At 36.5% G+C, this 16,421-nt stretch overlaps 1 protein-coding gene across 5 annotated transcripts in view; it reads left to right on the plus strand.

Annotated features, from left to right (window-relative positions):
- Nucleotides 1–16,421, plus strand: part of USP25 (ubiquitin specific peptidase 25) — an 87,365-nt gene that overhangs the window by 19,515 nt on the left and 51,429 nt on the right. For 4 of the 5 annotated variants that reach the window (XM_015880498.2, XM_015880475.2, XM_015880491.2 and 1 more), the window contains exons 3-5: nt 132–276; nt 8,959–9,082; nt 14,564–14,726. In XM_015880498.2, coding sequence (XP_015735984.1) covers nt 132–276; nt 8,959–9,082; nt 14,564–14,726 — 432 coding nt within the window. Of the gene's footprint in view, nt 1–131; nt 277–8,958; nt 9,083–14,563; nt 14,727–16,421 lie in introns of those variants that run through there. The other variant, XM_032448506.1, reaches the window with a different exon arrangement.

Below are 16,421 nucleotides of genomic sequence, written 5' to 3' on the forward strand. Positions count from 1 at the left end.
TATGAAGAGGATACAAGTTTGGAAGCTTTGTTTTTTAACCAATATTTCACCTAAATATGATATTTCATTGATCTTGAAGCAAAAAAAAAAAAAAAATTCTCACTTTTTTTTTTCTTAATATGTGGCTAAAGGACAGCAATGGTAATTTGGAGTTGGCTGTGGCTTTCCTCACTGCGAAGAATGCCAAGGTACCCCAGCAAGAGGAGGCAACTTACTATCAGACAGCACTTCCTGGAAATGACAGATACATCAGTGTGGGCAGCCAGGCAGATACAAGTAAGTATCTTTTCTTTTCACAAGCTTAGTTTAAAGGCAAGGAAACAACAAACTTGCCTGTGAGTTGACTGATAAGTCTTAACAACTCTGAGACTATTACTTATTCTTTCATTCTTTATTTCAACATCGTGGTTATTTGTTTTTCTTCAACTGATGGTCAGAGGGTGCATATCTGGGTTTTTAATCTTTTTTTTATTATTTTTTTCTCCTTATTACAGGGTCTATTTGTGGGATGTACAGTACGTAATTAACAGCAAAACCTAGGTAGTCTGACAGTTTAGAAAGGAAAAAAAAAAAAAAGTTGTGTAGAAGAGTCTGTGAATGGGTTTCCTAATATGCATAAGGGTAGCCTTGCCCAGGCAGGGGTGACCTTGCCAAAGAGATTGGTATGAGTTTAGATTTGTATTTAGATCTGTGTTTTGTAGTGAGAGTGTTTTGTAGTGAGAGTAGGTATTCAGTATGTGAAATAAATACTAAAAATTGCTTTTTAAGCAATGTAATGTCATTGATATGTGAGGTCTCACTGAACTTTGTTTTTCTAATCTTTGTAGATTCAATTACTTTGCTTAGGTAGGTGCACAGCTAATTTTTTGGGAGAAAAATTAAGGAAGAAACATTAAAGTAACTATTTTACTTTTTGCGAAGGACTGTAAAGGCTAAATTTATTGATGCTGTATTTCCTTCCCAAAATTCTAAACCTTGCCATACAATGTTTTTAGTTAAAATACGTATTAGTTCTTTGATTTTGTGGGTAGTACATCTTTGTAGCTTTTATGGAATCAGTAGAATGTTTAGCTTCAGGCACAGCAGGACTTTTTTTTCCTTCCTGTTAATGGGTTAGCTGTGATGGTACTATTGTTTGATCATTGTTGTTTTTCTTTTAATTATTTTAATAAAGTTTATTGGGAACTCATTACAATTATCTTTTTGTCCTTGACACCTTGGAAGAAACTTCTTTATAAAACGTTATTCTTGTAGACTGGGGTTGAGTTTATTCTCAACGTCTCAGTTGTGAAAACTGTGTTTCAGTTGTTGATATTACTAGCATAAAATGCCTTAGAATGTTGTATTATCCCCTCATATTAAAAAAGAAAACACGTTAAATCCCATATCTTCTTGATTTGTAGTGCCAGAAAATCAGTTGAGTTAGCAGAGACTATTTTCAGTGGACTTTCAACTGTTGATGTGGTCTCCAGTAACAAAAAGCTACTGTGGTGGTGGAATAGAAAACTGGAATCTCTTGCAGTCTGTATTTGATTAGATTTAATCCTGCTAATAAAAATATTTAGCTTTGGCATCACTTAAAGTGTTATTCAACCTTATTGAAGGTATGAATGACAGGGTATATAAGACAAGGAAGAGCTGAACTTGCGGAGTCAAAATTAATTGTGATTGATGGTCATATTGCGAAGAATAAGTCTTTAGTTGAAGATTCCCAACTGGATTTCAGGATATTCTATGTTCTAAAAGGGCTGCAAGCAGACCTGAATTCTGGCTTCAGCTATCAACGCTCCCTTCTAAAAGGAATGTTATTACCACATCTCAGAAACGATGTGGACTTGCTGACAGTATCTTGCCTTTTAAATTTGACTCCTTTTTACTATCACGCATAAGTATAATTGCATGAAGATAATTATAACTCTTATCGTTCTTTACTGCTTAACTATGTGTATGTATTTGGCACTTATGAAGTTATGAGTCACCTAGGTTTGCAGTCTCAGGAAGTTAGATCATTCAAACTGAGGATGAGACAGTAACAGATAAATATCAGAGCTTTTTTTTTTTTTTCTTTTCTTTTTTTAACCACAAAAAAACCTCCAGTCACTTACGGAATTTTTTGAACATATGCACTGCATAAAAAGCATATCTGAATTATTCAGTGGGCTTGACTGATGTTTCTTTGTAATAGTTAATTAGTTTGTGGGTAAAATAGGAGTATATGTAACAGGAAACTGTATCTTAGCCTGGATTGTTGCATTGGTTCTTTTAAAACCTGATGGTAGTCACTCAGCTGAGCACTTTAGTCACGTTCAAAATGGTAGGAGGTATAAAGAAAACCATTTTTTGATATTAGCTTATGTAGCATTTCAGTAGTTGTGAAAATTGTGGAAAGTGGTTTGCAGACATACTTAGTCTCTTTAAAATCCAGGGGTGACTTGCACAGTCATTGTTATTCATGATACTTGCCTTTTTGCCTTTTCAAAGCAGTATGTGCAAGCACCTGCAAGTGCAGCTTTTTCATGTCAAATGACGCATGCTTCATCTGATCACCTTGCAAAGCTGGTATTACTCTGCAGTCTGTTAGAGAGCAGAAAGTGCTTAAATACTAGCACTGCAACATAGATATGAATGACTTTAAATCTACGATCACTTTAATTATGTACATCCTAGGCACCTTAAATAATAATAAAAGGAAAGAAGCAGTGAGGTAGTACTTTCTAATGCTTTCATTGATATCTCTAGAAATTTTTATTTGCATTAATTCAGTGACTTTTCGTCTGTGGCTGCATATCAGAACTATTGCATTGCCAAGCAAATATCAATTTTCCTTCTCATTGTTTGAGAAACTTGCAGAACCCAGCATTCAAGGAAGCAGCAGAATAAAAAGAAGACATTAAGTATTGTCTTTGAATGAAGCGACTGTCAGCACAAATTCTCTTCCTCTCTTTTTTTTGAAAACTCAGGAATTCCTTGTTTAAAAAGATGAATTGCATGTTCTATAGCCAAGACAAAAAACTTGAAGCCTTTTTATAAGGACACTGTACAATTGTAAAATGCCACACACACCAATTCTAGAGAGTTGTAGAATTCATTGATTTTAGGGACCTGTTTTTTTTTTTAATATATCTTCATATTCCTTCACAGTGATTTCAGAATGTCATTCAATCAGCTGATGTTTATATAAACTGTTTCATAGCTCTTGTGTTCTAGAGGCTTCAAAAAGTTCAGAGCAGCATATTTTGGTGTTCCATAGACCTTTTTGATTCCTAGTATCTTACTTAAATTCCTCTTTTTCTTCAGATTTATCAGTTCTGCTCATTGTGATATCCCCTGTGGAGATCAGAGTACAGTTCGTCCCTTTTGTCTTAGCTGAAAGGTTGCATGGCTCAAGATGATCGATCTTGGTGTCCTCTTGGAGTTTTCTTAAATTAAGATGAAGAGCCCAAATTTTCCAAACCATTGCCCACATTCTTTACCTAGTGCCATTTCTATATTTTTTCTGCTTTTCTTATAGATCCTCTCTAATTGTTCTTAAACATCAGCAGTCAGAACAAGAACCAAGTTCTTATAAGAGAATGAAATAATTTTCTAAATGTCTATATAGTATTCTGTTATATCGCAGTGCAGCACTTTGTATTTTCAATGCTGTGATGATGTGAACTGTAAGGTGAAAGTCAATCAACTGTAGCTCTTAAGTCCATCTTGGCATGAGTCCTAGTCAATCCTCGTTCTGTAGCTGTGTGTTTTACTGTTTCTGTGAGCAGAATTTTACACTATTTTATTCTGTCACCGTAGCCAACTTGGATATCACTGTGTCTTCATGATACTTCCATCTATTTCAGGCGTTGTGTCATCTCCTGTTCAGGTTCCCGGTAATGTCTCCAGCATGGTGTGGCAGAATACCCTGCTTCAAAATGTCAGGAGCCTCGTACCTTGAGGCTCTCTTTTCATCTTACTGATTCACTTGTTCCTTTGCTCTGTATCTATGTCTCTCCCTCCCAGTTTGGCTGGTATGAGAATCATCAGTTCACTGTGCTGTCATCACGATAGTAAGGATGGAAGGAACGACTAAGATGGAGAAACTGATGTAAGACAGTGGTGGTTCATATTTGCTAGTTATTTCAAGCAGTCTTTGTCAGAGCTGTTTGGGTTGGCTGAGCATTTGTGAGGGTGCTGTGTGTTCTTGCCCCATCCAGTTTTAACAGAAATTGGAATGTACGAACAATTAAATTCCTCTAATCTTCTCTTAGGAACCCACATCCATCCTGATGTTTAATGCTGCATAATACACTGTAGAATATATCTTGCTTAGCTCTGTAAATGAAAATAAAGCAATCTGAATTTCTTATTCTTCTTACAATGTTAGTGACTTGAATTTGCAGTCTTGCAGGATTTTTGTACTTGGCACCTGCCTGTGGAACCCATCGGGCTTGCTCTTTCATTTTCCTTTCCCTGTGCTTGCAGTTGCATCACTGGTTGTTTATCACTTGTCCTCATGTTTAATTGCTACTCCGAACCTGTCCCTCATGTTGAGTTTCCCAGCCTACTTCAACTTAAAGTTTTTTTACTCTCAGCCTCCTCCCGGTACAAGTAATAAGCCCACAAGACAGTAATTATTTTAATAACCTAGGCAATTACCAAGTAAGAAACATTTATTTAAATTATGAAGGACACTTCCTAAATGAGCAGAATGATAAGGTTTTATCAAAAAGATTGATGCATGGGTGTGTGTGTGTGTTTATTACATATGCTAATATTTTTGTCACAAATCTCAACATACAGCTCAGGATGGCAATTACAAGCTGGCTTTATGGACCAGAAGTATACATCATTATGTGATGTTTTTGTGGAACAAAAATACCTCGCTTAATAGAACAGCTTATTAAATCTACATGCTAATTTTGTTTGAATAAACAACATAAATATGCTAAGCTGAACTGTTTTGATGTGCACTTTTTCCTTTCATAAAGGTGTTGTGGTTTTTTTTTGAGAAGCAAACTTCCTTTGTTTGCTTTGTAGTCATGGCTTAATTAAGAACATGTTTGCATTTTCAAATTTCATATTTACAGTAAGAAATACCATTGTGAGTGTAAGCTGCTGCTGAGGACTGAGGTGTTCTTTGGCTGAATGGACAGGGGTAAACAAAATCAAGTTAAAAGCCTGGTGATTTATTTTGGAGAAGAAGTGTTGTTTTTCTTTATACCTTTATAAATTCCATCCTTAAGACCAAATGATTATATAGGTTTAACTGCTGGAAATTGGACATCTGAAAAAACTGACTAAAACAAAAATCTCTCTGTAAGAGTTCACAGGACATAAAGTTACTAAAACAAATCAACAACGACAGCAAGACTGCATGAATTTTGAGTATTATAAGTGTATGTGTATAATCTATGACTTGCTGATAAGGATACATTTTGTACTATTTTGTAAACTGATCTAAAAAATATAAAATATAAATATATATATCTAATATATATATATATTTTAAAGAGGAGTTTAGTCTCAGTTTGTTCCCCTTTTATTACTGCTTCTGTTGAAATCTCTTATTTACACTTTAGGATTCAAGTCATACCTGAGCTGTTGTAACTTAATGAGTTACTGTGTCAGGTGAGATGTTGAAAAAGATCTTGGACGTGCCCCAAGAACAGCACACAGGCTAAAATACATTAGCCCTAAATCTCCATTTATTTTATATTTGCTACACGCTAAGAGCTTACATGCAGCAGTTTATAATGGATCATCTGACACCGAGCTTATTTTTCTGGCAAAAGTCAACAGTAGGGAAATTCTGTGTGATGTATAAGAATTGCACTGATCACGGGTAGTAGTAGTATCTGGCTGCAGATTTTTGCCATGTTGTCTTTTTTTTTTTAATGCAAATCATGAACACTCTTCGCACAAGTCTAACATTTCTGGAGGGAATCCTCCTCCAATCCCTGCATGCCAAAGAAAACTGTTCTGTTGATTGACTTTCTGGAAGAAAGTAGAAGTCAGGGATTTGGTGTCTTAATATTTAAGAAGTATAATTACTGTAATATGAATGCAAAAACATTTTTAACACATACAGTTGTGGTATAAAATAATGAAGAGTGAGGAGCTGGGGAGCTGCAAAGAAATTGGAAAAGTAATGGAAACTGGAGTTTGTTTTGACTTCGTTAAATTTTCTTGTGTCAGTCTTTATAACAGTGGGAGCTTTTGGTAACAGCAAAACATCCAGCTGTATCATGAGTTCTTTTCTGGAAAATGCTGTTTATCTTTCTTCTTTACTGTTGTATAAAGTCATGGAGTCATAGAATTGCTCTGGTTGGAAAAGACCTCAAGGATCATCAAGTCCAGCTGCAGCCTAACAGTAGTACCTTAACTCAACAACCTTCTGCTTAATCATATCTCTGAGCACCACATCCAAAAAGCTCTTAAACACATCCGGGGATGGTGACTCAACCATCTCCCTGGGGAGCCTATTCCAGTGTTTAACAACCGTTTCTGTAAAAGAATGTTTCTTAACGTCCAACCTAAACTTACCTTGGTGCAACTTGAGGGCATTTTCCCTCGTCCTGTCACCAGTGAGAAGAGACATGCCCCACTCTCACTGTAAGCACCTTTCAGATGCTGGAAGAGGGCGATAAGGTCTCCCCTCAGCCTCCTTTTCCCCAGACTAAACAGCCCTAGCTCCCTCATCCTCTCCTCATAGGGCTGATTTTCCGAGCTCTTCACAAGCCTTGTTGCCCTTCTCTGGACCTGCTCTAGTTACCTGCATGTCCTGTTTGTACTGAGGTGCCCAATACTGAACACAGTACTTGAGGTGAAGCCTCACCAATGCCGTGTACAGGGGCAGGATGACTTCTCTAGTCCTGCTCACCACACCATTTCTGATACGAGCCAGGATGCCATTGGCCTTCTTGCCCACCTGGGCACACTGCTGGTTGGTATTCAGCCAACTGTTTATCAGAACACCAAGATCAAAAAAGTTCCATCACTCTTACTTTAGAAGAGATTAGCTAATGGGTTCTTCTTCTCCATAACCAAGTGATTATTGTAATCCCCTGCTTCGCCACCCGCACATATGGCTAATAGCTTGTTTCATGTTCAGTTGAGACCTCTACTGTAATTCTCAGAAAAAAACAGATATTCTCCAGTGGAGATGAGTTGTTTTTGTGGAACTACCTATGAGTGAATGGAAACTAGAACATAAGCAATGTGTTTTAGAGTGTAATAGGTAGCATGCATAATCACAGGACACTGTCATTGCTCTTGACCTTTCTATCCTTGCTTCTGCTCACAGGTTGTAGAACAAAGTTATGCTTGTACATGACCCAGGCTGAGGAACTGTTTTAGTCTGGATTACTTTGTTCTCTCCATGGCAGCTCACATATCAAAAGTCCTGTGGGTCTGACCTCTGCTGATGATTCCTGTTGTACTTAAGAAGGAGAAATTCAGGCATCTGAGTTAAAGTATCCTTTTAACATACCAGAATGTTTGAGTTGACTGTATAAACCATAAGAACAAAATTATGAAGTGTGGTCTTAGTGTTTTTTCATACTTTCAGATTATGACAGATTTCATAGTTTAGTTTGCAGGTAAGAGGGCTTCCTTTGAAACTTTTCTAAGTGAAATTGATGCTCAGTCATCATTGTTTTGGAGGAAGAAGGACCTTAGTTGAAACTAATTTTTAAAGATGCTGCTGTTAACAGAAATGTTCATTTTTCCATCTTCTCATCAGTTTCAGTTCTTCATGACTAGCCTTCGACTTAGAATATGTTTCTCTTCTTCCTGCAGTCTTTTAACTTCTGACACTCAGACCTGAGGCCAGAGAGCAATGTCTTTTGTGGCTCTTTAGATAAACTTGGCCTTTGAGTAGGGAAGGAAAACAGCATGGTGCCAGCTCTCCGTGTACCTCTGTCTGCCACCACATCTGAAAGTCACTTTTGCACTTTCCCCTCTCTCTCCATCTGGCTGACTTGCACAAAGCAGTTTTTGTCCCTTGAAATCAGGGTAACCAATGATGTTCTATTTTTCTGAAGGTCTCCTACAGCTGACAGGCAATTCTCTTGTCCATGACGTGCTGAAAGGTGTCTGTGTCCAGTTAGGGAATGCCTGGTTCAGAGCTATAGTCTGGGCAGTAACACTCATTTTTATTCCACAGAGGAAAACAAGCTTTTACCACATCCAGGAAATGGGGTTGTGCAGAAGCTGTAAGGATCTGATTCTTAAGTTAATTTGAGCAGGACAGGTGGTAAGAATAGGGCTGTTTTTCAGTTTATTACTTGGTTAGTAACCCATCCAGTGTTCTGCTCTTGTCCAAGTTAAATCCTTACTCTGATTTTTCTGTTTACTCTCTTATTTTTCCCCTTTGAGAAGGATACTTCTAGCAGAAAGAAATTAGGTTTAAATACATTTAGAAAATGGATACGTGGACAGGAATTATGTTAAGAATTATGTTAAGTCCCACATGCAGTGAAACTGTGGAAGTGCCCATGTGTGGAAACACTTGTAGAATTTAGGGCTTCTTCCTGTATTCTGGTGAAGCTAGGCACACATTCCTATGGAAGGAAAAAGTTCAGGTATCGTTTTTAAAGAGAAAGTTGTTTTCACCATATGTGCCCAGGAGGAAACTGATTATGGTAGCTGAAGTACATTTCTTAGGTACACTTAAGTACATTTCTTTGAAAGGGCTTCCAGAAACAACAGGTATTTAAGTTTCGTAAAACAGTGAGATAAATCGAAAGTCATTAGGAGGAAAAATGACTGTTGATTGTCATGTCCTAGTAAGAGCAAACTGATGAGGTTTTCTTTGGTTTTGAGGTGGTTGGCATGGTTAGTTGTTGGAAGAGAGCAGACCACAGGAGGGGTGGACTCAAATATAGATCAGCAGTCCTCGGGGTTTCTATCTCCTACAGTAAGACTTGCCTTTCATTCTGTTTCACATTTAATTTTGAGAAAGATAGTTTTGCTTTTCAGATGTGATTGATCTCACTGGAGATGATAAAGATGATCTTCAGAGGGCAATTGCCTTGAGTTTGGAGGAATCAAACAGGGCATTCAGGGAGACTGGAATAACAGATGAGGAACAAGCCATTAGCAGGTAAACAAAAAACTTATGTAAAGCAGAAATTAAATTAAAGAGTTGGAGATTGGCCTGTATTGCTTTTTTTACTACTTTCTAATTTAACAAAGAATAACTTGTTTGTTTTCACTTGTGCTACTTATATGCCTGGCTTCAGGATATTGCTTTAATATATTATATGTTCTAAACTGGAAAATAGTCTATTATGTGTGGGCTAGGAGTTAATAGTATGTTTCATGTTGATGAATTTGTTTAAATATTGAGGAAGTGAATGGAGATCGAGGGTATGTGGTCATATTTAAGTAGGACTTAAAAAGTTTCTCTTTTATATCAGGTAACAAGCAATGAAAAACAGACAAATTAAAAACATTTTTAAAAAGCTAATAAATACTCTATCCTGTTTGTTACACTGCTCATTTTATAGTAACATTTTCTTACCTGTTGTATGGCTGCATCTGGGGGAGTGGGGGTTGTAATGTGATGGATTGGGTATGCTAAGAACAGCTGCTATATTTTTAGCCGATAAAGTATGTTACTAACTTCTTAACAAGTAGGATTTATTAGATTTACATGAAGTTAACTTGTTTTAAAATTTTATGAACTTCTGCATCTTTGGAATGATGAAAGTCTGCAAGTTAACCTTGAATAAATTTTACAGTATCTTTGTATAGTGTATATTTACATATAAATATAGATACGATTATGAAATATTTGATATTTGGACTAAGACTGAGCGTAGGGTTGTGTGTGAAGGGTTTTGCTTTTTTCATCTGTGTTTTCTTCTGAGGAAAAACAGCAATGATTTGATCGTAGGGTTGGAAGGCTAAGTACGGCTTGCTTGTACCAAAAAAAAAATAAAATAAAAATTACATGGGGCGAATTTACCGCAATTATTCTTTTCCTCAGTGCACTGTATTAGGCAGACTAAATGGCTTAGCCACTTAAGTCCAATTCTGAGAATATAGCTAGTGTTACTCAGTCATTTTCATTTTCCTCTTGAAAACAAAATGCACATATTTTGAGAATAAGTATTCCAACAATGTGTGCCTTGATATTTGTGACAAAAACCATCTAGTTATTTGAGTATTAGATATTTTTGGAAAGAAAAATGGGACGAGAGAGATTTATATTCTTATTAATAATTGCAATAAGTTTTAAAGGGTAGTTGTTTGTTTTGTTTTTTTTTTTCCTATGACCTCAGGATATGCATGTGTTCACAAGAATGGAAAAAGTTTTGAGCCAGAAATGCAGCTCTTACACATTCCTTTTTGAAGAGCAGAATTGTCATAATTAGAGGGTAGTGATTTAGGCAGTCACTCAGAAATACGGACCTATTTCTGTATATGGAAGTCTGCTTATCTCTCTCTCTTTTTGTAATCTCTTCCCAAGCTTTTGACTGCTTCTAGTGTGTTTGCTTCTTGTAAGCGTAAAAGATCTAGTGTTTTCTCTCCTGTAGCCATTATTATTCATTTCTCAGACTAAAAAGTCCTTTCTAGGCTTAACTTCTTACCCTACAACTAGTTATTCAACGTGTTTTATGGCATGCTTTTTCTGGTTCTAGAAGACAGCGAATAGTATGAGTTCTTTTTCCACACATAATGTACAAAAGCATGTAGACACATTTCAGTTATATAGAGAGAAAAATATTGGTCTTCTGTTTTGTCAAAATTCTTAGGTATTTTTGGTGGCAAAATTACACACATCAGTGTGTGCCGATTTAAGAGCTTGCTTCTACCAAGGGGGCTATGGAATACTTCTTGTAATGCATCTTCTCTGCTTGCTGTGGTATTCTTTGGAGCATTTGTTGCACCAGTCCAGCTCCAAAGTGATACAAGAATATTCAAGAACAGATGAGAAGCGTGTCATGTCATGATAAAAAGGATGAGACTTCATTTTTGAATGGAGGCGTGGAGGAGTGGGAATGTGAGATTTTGGCAATGTTGAGGTATTAGATTAATTCAGTTACATGCCAGGGTACACCCTGAATTGATGGCAAATTATTTTGAAATGGTAAAAAGACAAGAAACAAATTCTTGCTCTGAGCCATTCAATCACTTTCATTAAGGGCAGGAGTTCAGACTTTTTTTTTTTTTTTTTTAAAAAAAAAGAAAGAAATTAGACTTTATAGTTAAGACCCCATAGAAGAATGTTGGCATTCCAATAGAAAACAGTATCTGTGCAGGACTTGTAAAAACAAAAAGTAGAACAGCATGGTTGTAAACAGGTCAAACTTGCAACCATTTGGTTTTGTTTTTCCATTTAGTTAAATAAGAAACAGAAATCAAATAGGAGCTCAGTAATATTTTTAATAATGGAGGATGTGCTCATATATAAATAATTTAGGCATGGAGGGATTTCTTTCAAAAGTATTTACCTTGGTTCGGAATCTGACTTACACTGATTTTGTTAAACTTTCAGAAGGAACCCTAATGGAATTTCTTGAATTGTGTAATTAATGTTGTAATGCATGTAGAATTTATCTTTCTCAATGTAATTGCCTTGTGTTGCTTAATGAGGGACAGATCTGATTGCTATGTAGGTGTTAAGAGGAGTGTAGCTGAAAACATCCAAATGTCCAGAAGCTGAATGTCTTGTACATAATGTGTTTAGAGCTACTTACTGTTCTCCTTTTAATCTCCAAGGGACCTTTGAATTTTTGATGTATTTGCACATATGAAAAAGCCTTTCCCATTTGTATGATTTTTCATGGATCAAAGGAGTATGAGACTGGACAGATAGGGCTTTACTGGGAAAGTCAGAAAGGTGATTGAAAGGAGAAACTAGCTGACATGTATATTGTGCCTAGAATAGTGACCTTGTTAAAATGAAAGCCTGTACTATGAGGGCATAAGGATGTGTGCAATCCCTGAGCATTTAATTATTATTACTATTTTTTTTTTTTTTAACATGGTTGTGAAAACTGGTGGGAACTCTGCACTGTCCGTATGGATAGAACATTAAATTGGTGAGGTTGAGGATAGTCCTGACTGTCCAGCTCTAAGAGAGTTACAATCTTTTTGCGGAGTAGCCTGCTACTGATCTTCCCTGCAAATGAGTTTCCTCAGAGTAGCTTGGGTGAACTGTTAACCTCTGGACATATTTTACCCTAGCTTTTCTGCATTATCTAGCTAGCCCCTTGAAAATGACTATGGAAAGCAGCTTAGCTATACCTAGTTTGTTACTGAGAGAAATGAAACACTGCTTTCAAGTCTCATGCAAAGCCTGGCATTAACTAACCCCCATTTGAAAATTACCCTCTGAACAAAATTCCAAAACTTGGAGGTAGGGAAGCCTTTGGCCCAGTGAGGTTAGAGACATGCCATTCGTTGCACATAGTTGGTGCTTCTGCTGCTGCTAACAGCTGCTGTGATCCTGTATGGTTGTAGAAAGGGTATTTCAGCTGTTTGATCAGAATTGCTAAATCCTTGTGCTAACTTTCTGTAAAGTTACTCATCTTGTTGAAGAGCAAAGCATGAATGAGATATTTTGTCAAGGTAGTATCTCAAATCGGGACTTCATTGTTTCAGTTCTAGTGAACATTATAGTAAAACAGAAGAGGCGTACTTGCTGTACTGGTTTGAGCTGATCACCAGGCTCAATTTGAATATGCTCACTTTTAATCTAGTTTCTATCATAGCTATCCTTGTGGCCCCAAACGAATTTGACATTATGGAATGTACAGCAATTGCATATTTTCTTTGAAGACAAATAATGTTTTATGTAAAAATGAGGGAAAATAGGAAGTTCTGAGAATCAGCTGCATTATTAAGATGTGTAGTCAGATTTGAGGTGGATCTAGAACTGAGGAAATCCCTTAATTGCTATAAATAATTATAAAAAAAGAAAAAATACAAGAAAGAAGTTACTGTTAGGATAATTTATTGATTTAATGGCCTATTTTTGTGCTCTGTAAACAGTTTGAGAATATGCATGTTCAGAACTTTAATCTAGAAATATTATTGAAGTTGGAGGGAATAAAGTTTGAGTGTTTGCATGCAGTGAAGGTGGTATGGAAGGTGTTTTGGTCCTATTGCAAAGTTCTGATTTTGTTTCAGTCTGTCAGCCTTGTAGGCAGTTTTAAAGATCCCTTTCAGTTTAGTTTAAGGAAGAATTTAGATATTCTTCCTGAAAGAGAAAGTATTTTAAATACGTAAGACTTTTAATTTGATTTTAATGTCCTCATCAAAGAACTTTTGCTCTTGAAGCAGAGATATGCTGCCTGTCTGACACTTTTTGAATGAAGGATGTGGTGGGGTGTTTTTTTGTTTTTTGTTTTAAATCCGAAGGAATCAGGTTTTGTCCCTTTATGCTTCATTCTAGCATATCTTCTTCATTCTAGTATATCTTGTAACATATCTTTTGCTAATTTCACAAGAACATTGCCAACAAAAAATGCAACACGTAGGAAACCAATAGCTGTGTAGTGTGAGCTTTTTCCTGCTCTTCTGTGTTTTCTATTATTGTTTTTTTTTTTTTTTTAATATCTATTTTTCAAGAAGATGCTTAAGTTGTTGTCCTTTGGGAACTTGGTTTGGAACCTACCCTAAGTGTGTTCTTTCTTTGAGGTTTAGTGAACCCAGAACCAAAGACGACAACCCTTCAGGCTGCACAGACTATGTAGGTGTTTGACATACAGCTCCTGAAGCGCTGTGCTTGCCAGACTTAATAGTTCCTTAGTCTTTTGTGTAATAGTTGGGACTTGATGACTGGGGATAGTAGCAGTGTTAGTGTCTCCCACCAGGGAAGGTTGATTATGATTTTGAAACATTGTTTTATGACCTGAGTGTATCTGTTTCTTTCTATTTAGAATACTTAACTACCACAAATTACATTTGAGGTGTGCTTTGTCATCAGTCTAAGGATATGTGCTGATATGAAACTGCTTTAATAAGTGAAGCCTGAGTTTGGGAGCATAATGCCTGTCAGATTTGTCATGTCCAATAAGGGCGTTCTGCAAATACAAAGTAACTATTCGCTATGGAAAGCAATTAGTACTATGGCATAAGATGCAAAATGGAAATAAAGATTGTCCATTTTTGAAATTTATCTAGGTAGCTTTTGTCAGTAAAATAAGTACTGATGACTTCGGGCCCTACATACCAATGAAAGCATTTATAGATGAAAGTGCTACAGCTTTCAGTGCTGCCTGAAAGTGCTTTTTGACCATCGTATTTGAATCTGATTCTTAAATAATTAATGACTTAGAGATATGGCTATTGATATTTATATGGTATTGAAAGTTCTTGTAATAGGGACACTCTTTCTCTGCTATCACTTTTTGGAAAGGTAACAGAATTAATGTAATATATCTAACTGTAAAATAGTCTTGGTTTTGAAGTCATAAGATTGTGTGTAAATCCATTTTAAAGCCAAGTTCAGTGCAGTCATTTATCAAATGATGCAATTAAGATGTCTGCTTTAGTAAACAAAAGTGTTTTACTATGTCTCTTTTTAGCTTTGGCTCACTTTTTTTTTTCCCACTTCCTTCTGTTCCCAAAGAGTTCTAGAAGCCAGTATTGCAGAAAACAAAGCAAGTTTAAAGAGGACGCATCCAGAGGTATGGAGTGACTCTCCAAACCCTTATGATCGGAAGCGACAAGACAACTGTCCGGTGGGATTGAAGAATGTGGGAAATACATGCTGGTTTAGTGCTGTTATTCAGGTAAGCACCATTTCTGGTCAGCTCCTCATTGTATTTAACATGATGTGAGATATTTTGAGGGGATAACTTAAGAAATCTATTTTTCTAGGAACTTTAGGGCATTGAATGAGACATATTTGAGTACTTCTTTATTTATGGTGCATCTTAACATGCTCACATATACGCCTGAAGTTTATAAAGTACTACAGCATAACCAAGTAAAGCTTCAAATTGTGAGTTTTTAATGATTATTTTATTAAAAAGTTGTTGAAGACAAGGAGTTGAGTCTTTGAAGATCTCGAGTGCCTGTAGCTCATGCTGATATCAAAGATAGCTGTGAATGCCAAAAAGCATGCAAATTGGATTAGGGATGAGGAACAGACTTTTATATAAAAAGTAACATATGCAAATGACTGGAAGGTGGTGGCTGACTAGGTCTGGTAAATAAGGTGCCCTCAGTCATGGAGTGCTTACTAGCATAGCTACGTGGAGACACGTAGCACAGTAGGGGAAAAGAAGAAATAAATTGTAGACAATGAAACTTGAGGAACAGGAATTGGGAAGGTGTGATATGGATGCCTCTGCATGTGTTTGGAGATTTGTTACTTAATATGGTCAGTATATGAGCTCTTCAGTCTGTTTTTTTTGTGTATGTATGGCTGGTTGCTGACTTGGAACAATTGTTTAGCTCAACTACCTACATGGAGGATTCTTGTTATAACTTAATTAGAAAACACTTTATGTTTTAAAAAGATAGAAATAGGTGAGTACAGGTACTGCTACTTGTCTTGTGGAATATAATATTCTAGTATCAGATTATGGACTTTTAAATCCAGGTATGCATTTGTAGATACCTTCAAAATCATCCAGTACCACAAACATCTGTGGCTGAATCTGGAATGCAGTATGTTTTTTATTTATTTACAATAAGCAACGGGTTTTTTTTTCATTGCTGTGATTTTCAGGGGAATCAAATGAAAGGCTTAATACCCATTTTTAACAGGTTACTAACATGGTGAAGCGCTTCTAGTGAGTGCATTGTTTCTTTAACAGCGGGTGTACTTCTGGCCAAATCCATTTAGATCACTGTTCTGCCTGACAGTTTACACAAATGCGTGTTCACAGAGAAATACAAACAGAATGAGTTACTATTCTTTTAAAAAATCGAATCAGAACCTTCAGCTGCTTTAATCTTGAGACATTGCTTCTTGATTCTCTGCAGTTTTAGTTGATAATACCCCCTGGATTTCTCTGTTATGCACTTGTTTCCCTTCAGCATTGCAGTCTTCTTTCTTTTCACAAGGTCCTTTGTGTAGGAATTCTGAAGTTGAGCTCTGTACTACCTGCAGAACTGCCTCTTTTATTTATGAACCTGGCTCACACTAGCCTTTTCTGGTGACTTTCCTGTCAGTTGGTAGACAAGACAGAAGTTGACTGCTGTTACATTTCTGTAGACTTCTCTCATGTTTCTCTTTGAACAAGTTGTGTCTTTTTTTTTTTTTTTTTTTTCCTCCAAAAAAAAAGGAGAGGATCATAACAGACTACACAGGGTGCCATCTTTACAGAGCACCTGATCTGGTTGAGAATGTGGACAAAGCCTTACTTATAGGCAGTGAAGATCTGGAAATAAAGATGAGCTACTGAGGAGTTTGGAAACATTGCCCAAGCATGGGAAGGTGGTGTTGGGAAAGTGAAAACTCACTTAAATATCCTTTG

Source organism: Coturnix japonica, chromosome 1, assembly GCF_001577835.2.
Source record: "Coturnix japonica isolate 7356 chromosome 1, Coturnix japonica 2.1, whole genome shotgun sequence".
Lineage (NCBI taxonomy): Eukaryota > Metazoa > Chordata > Aves > Galliformes > Phasianidae > Coturnix > Coturnix japonica.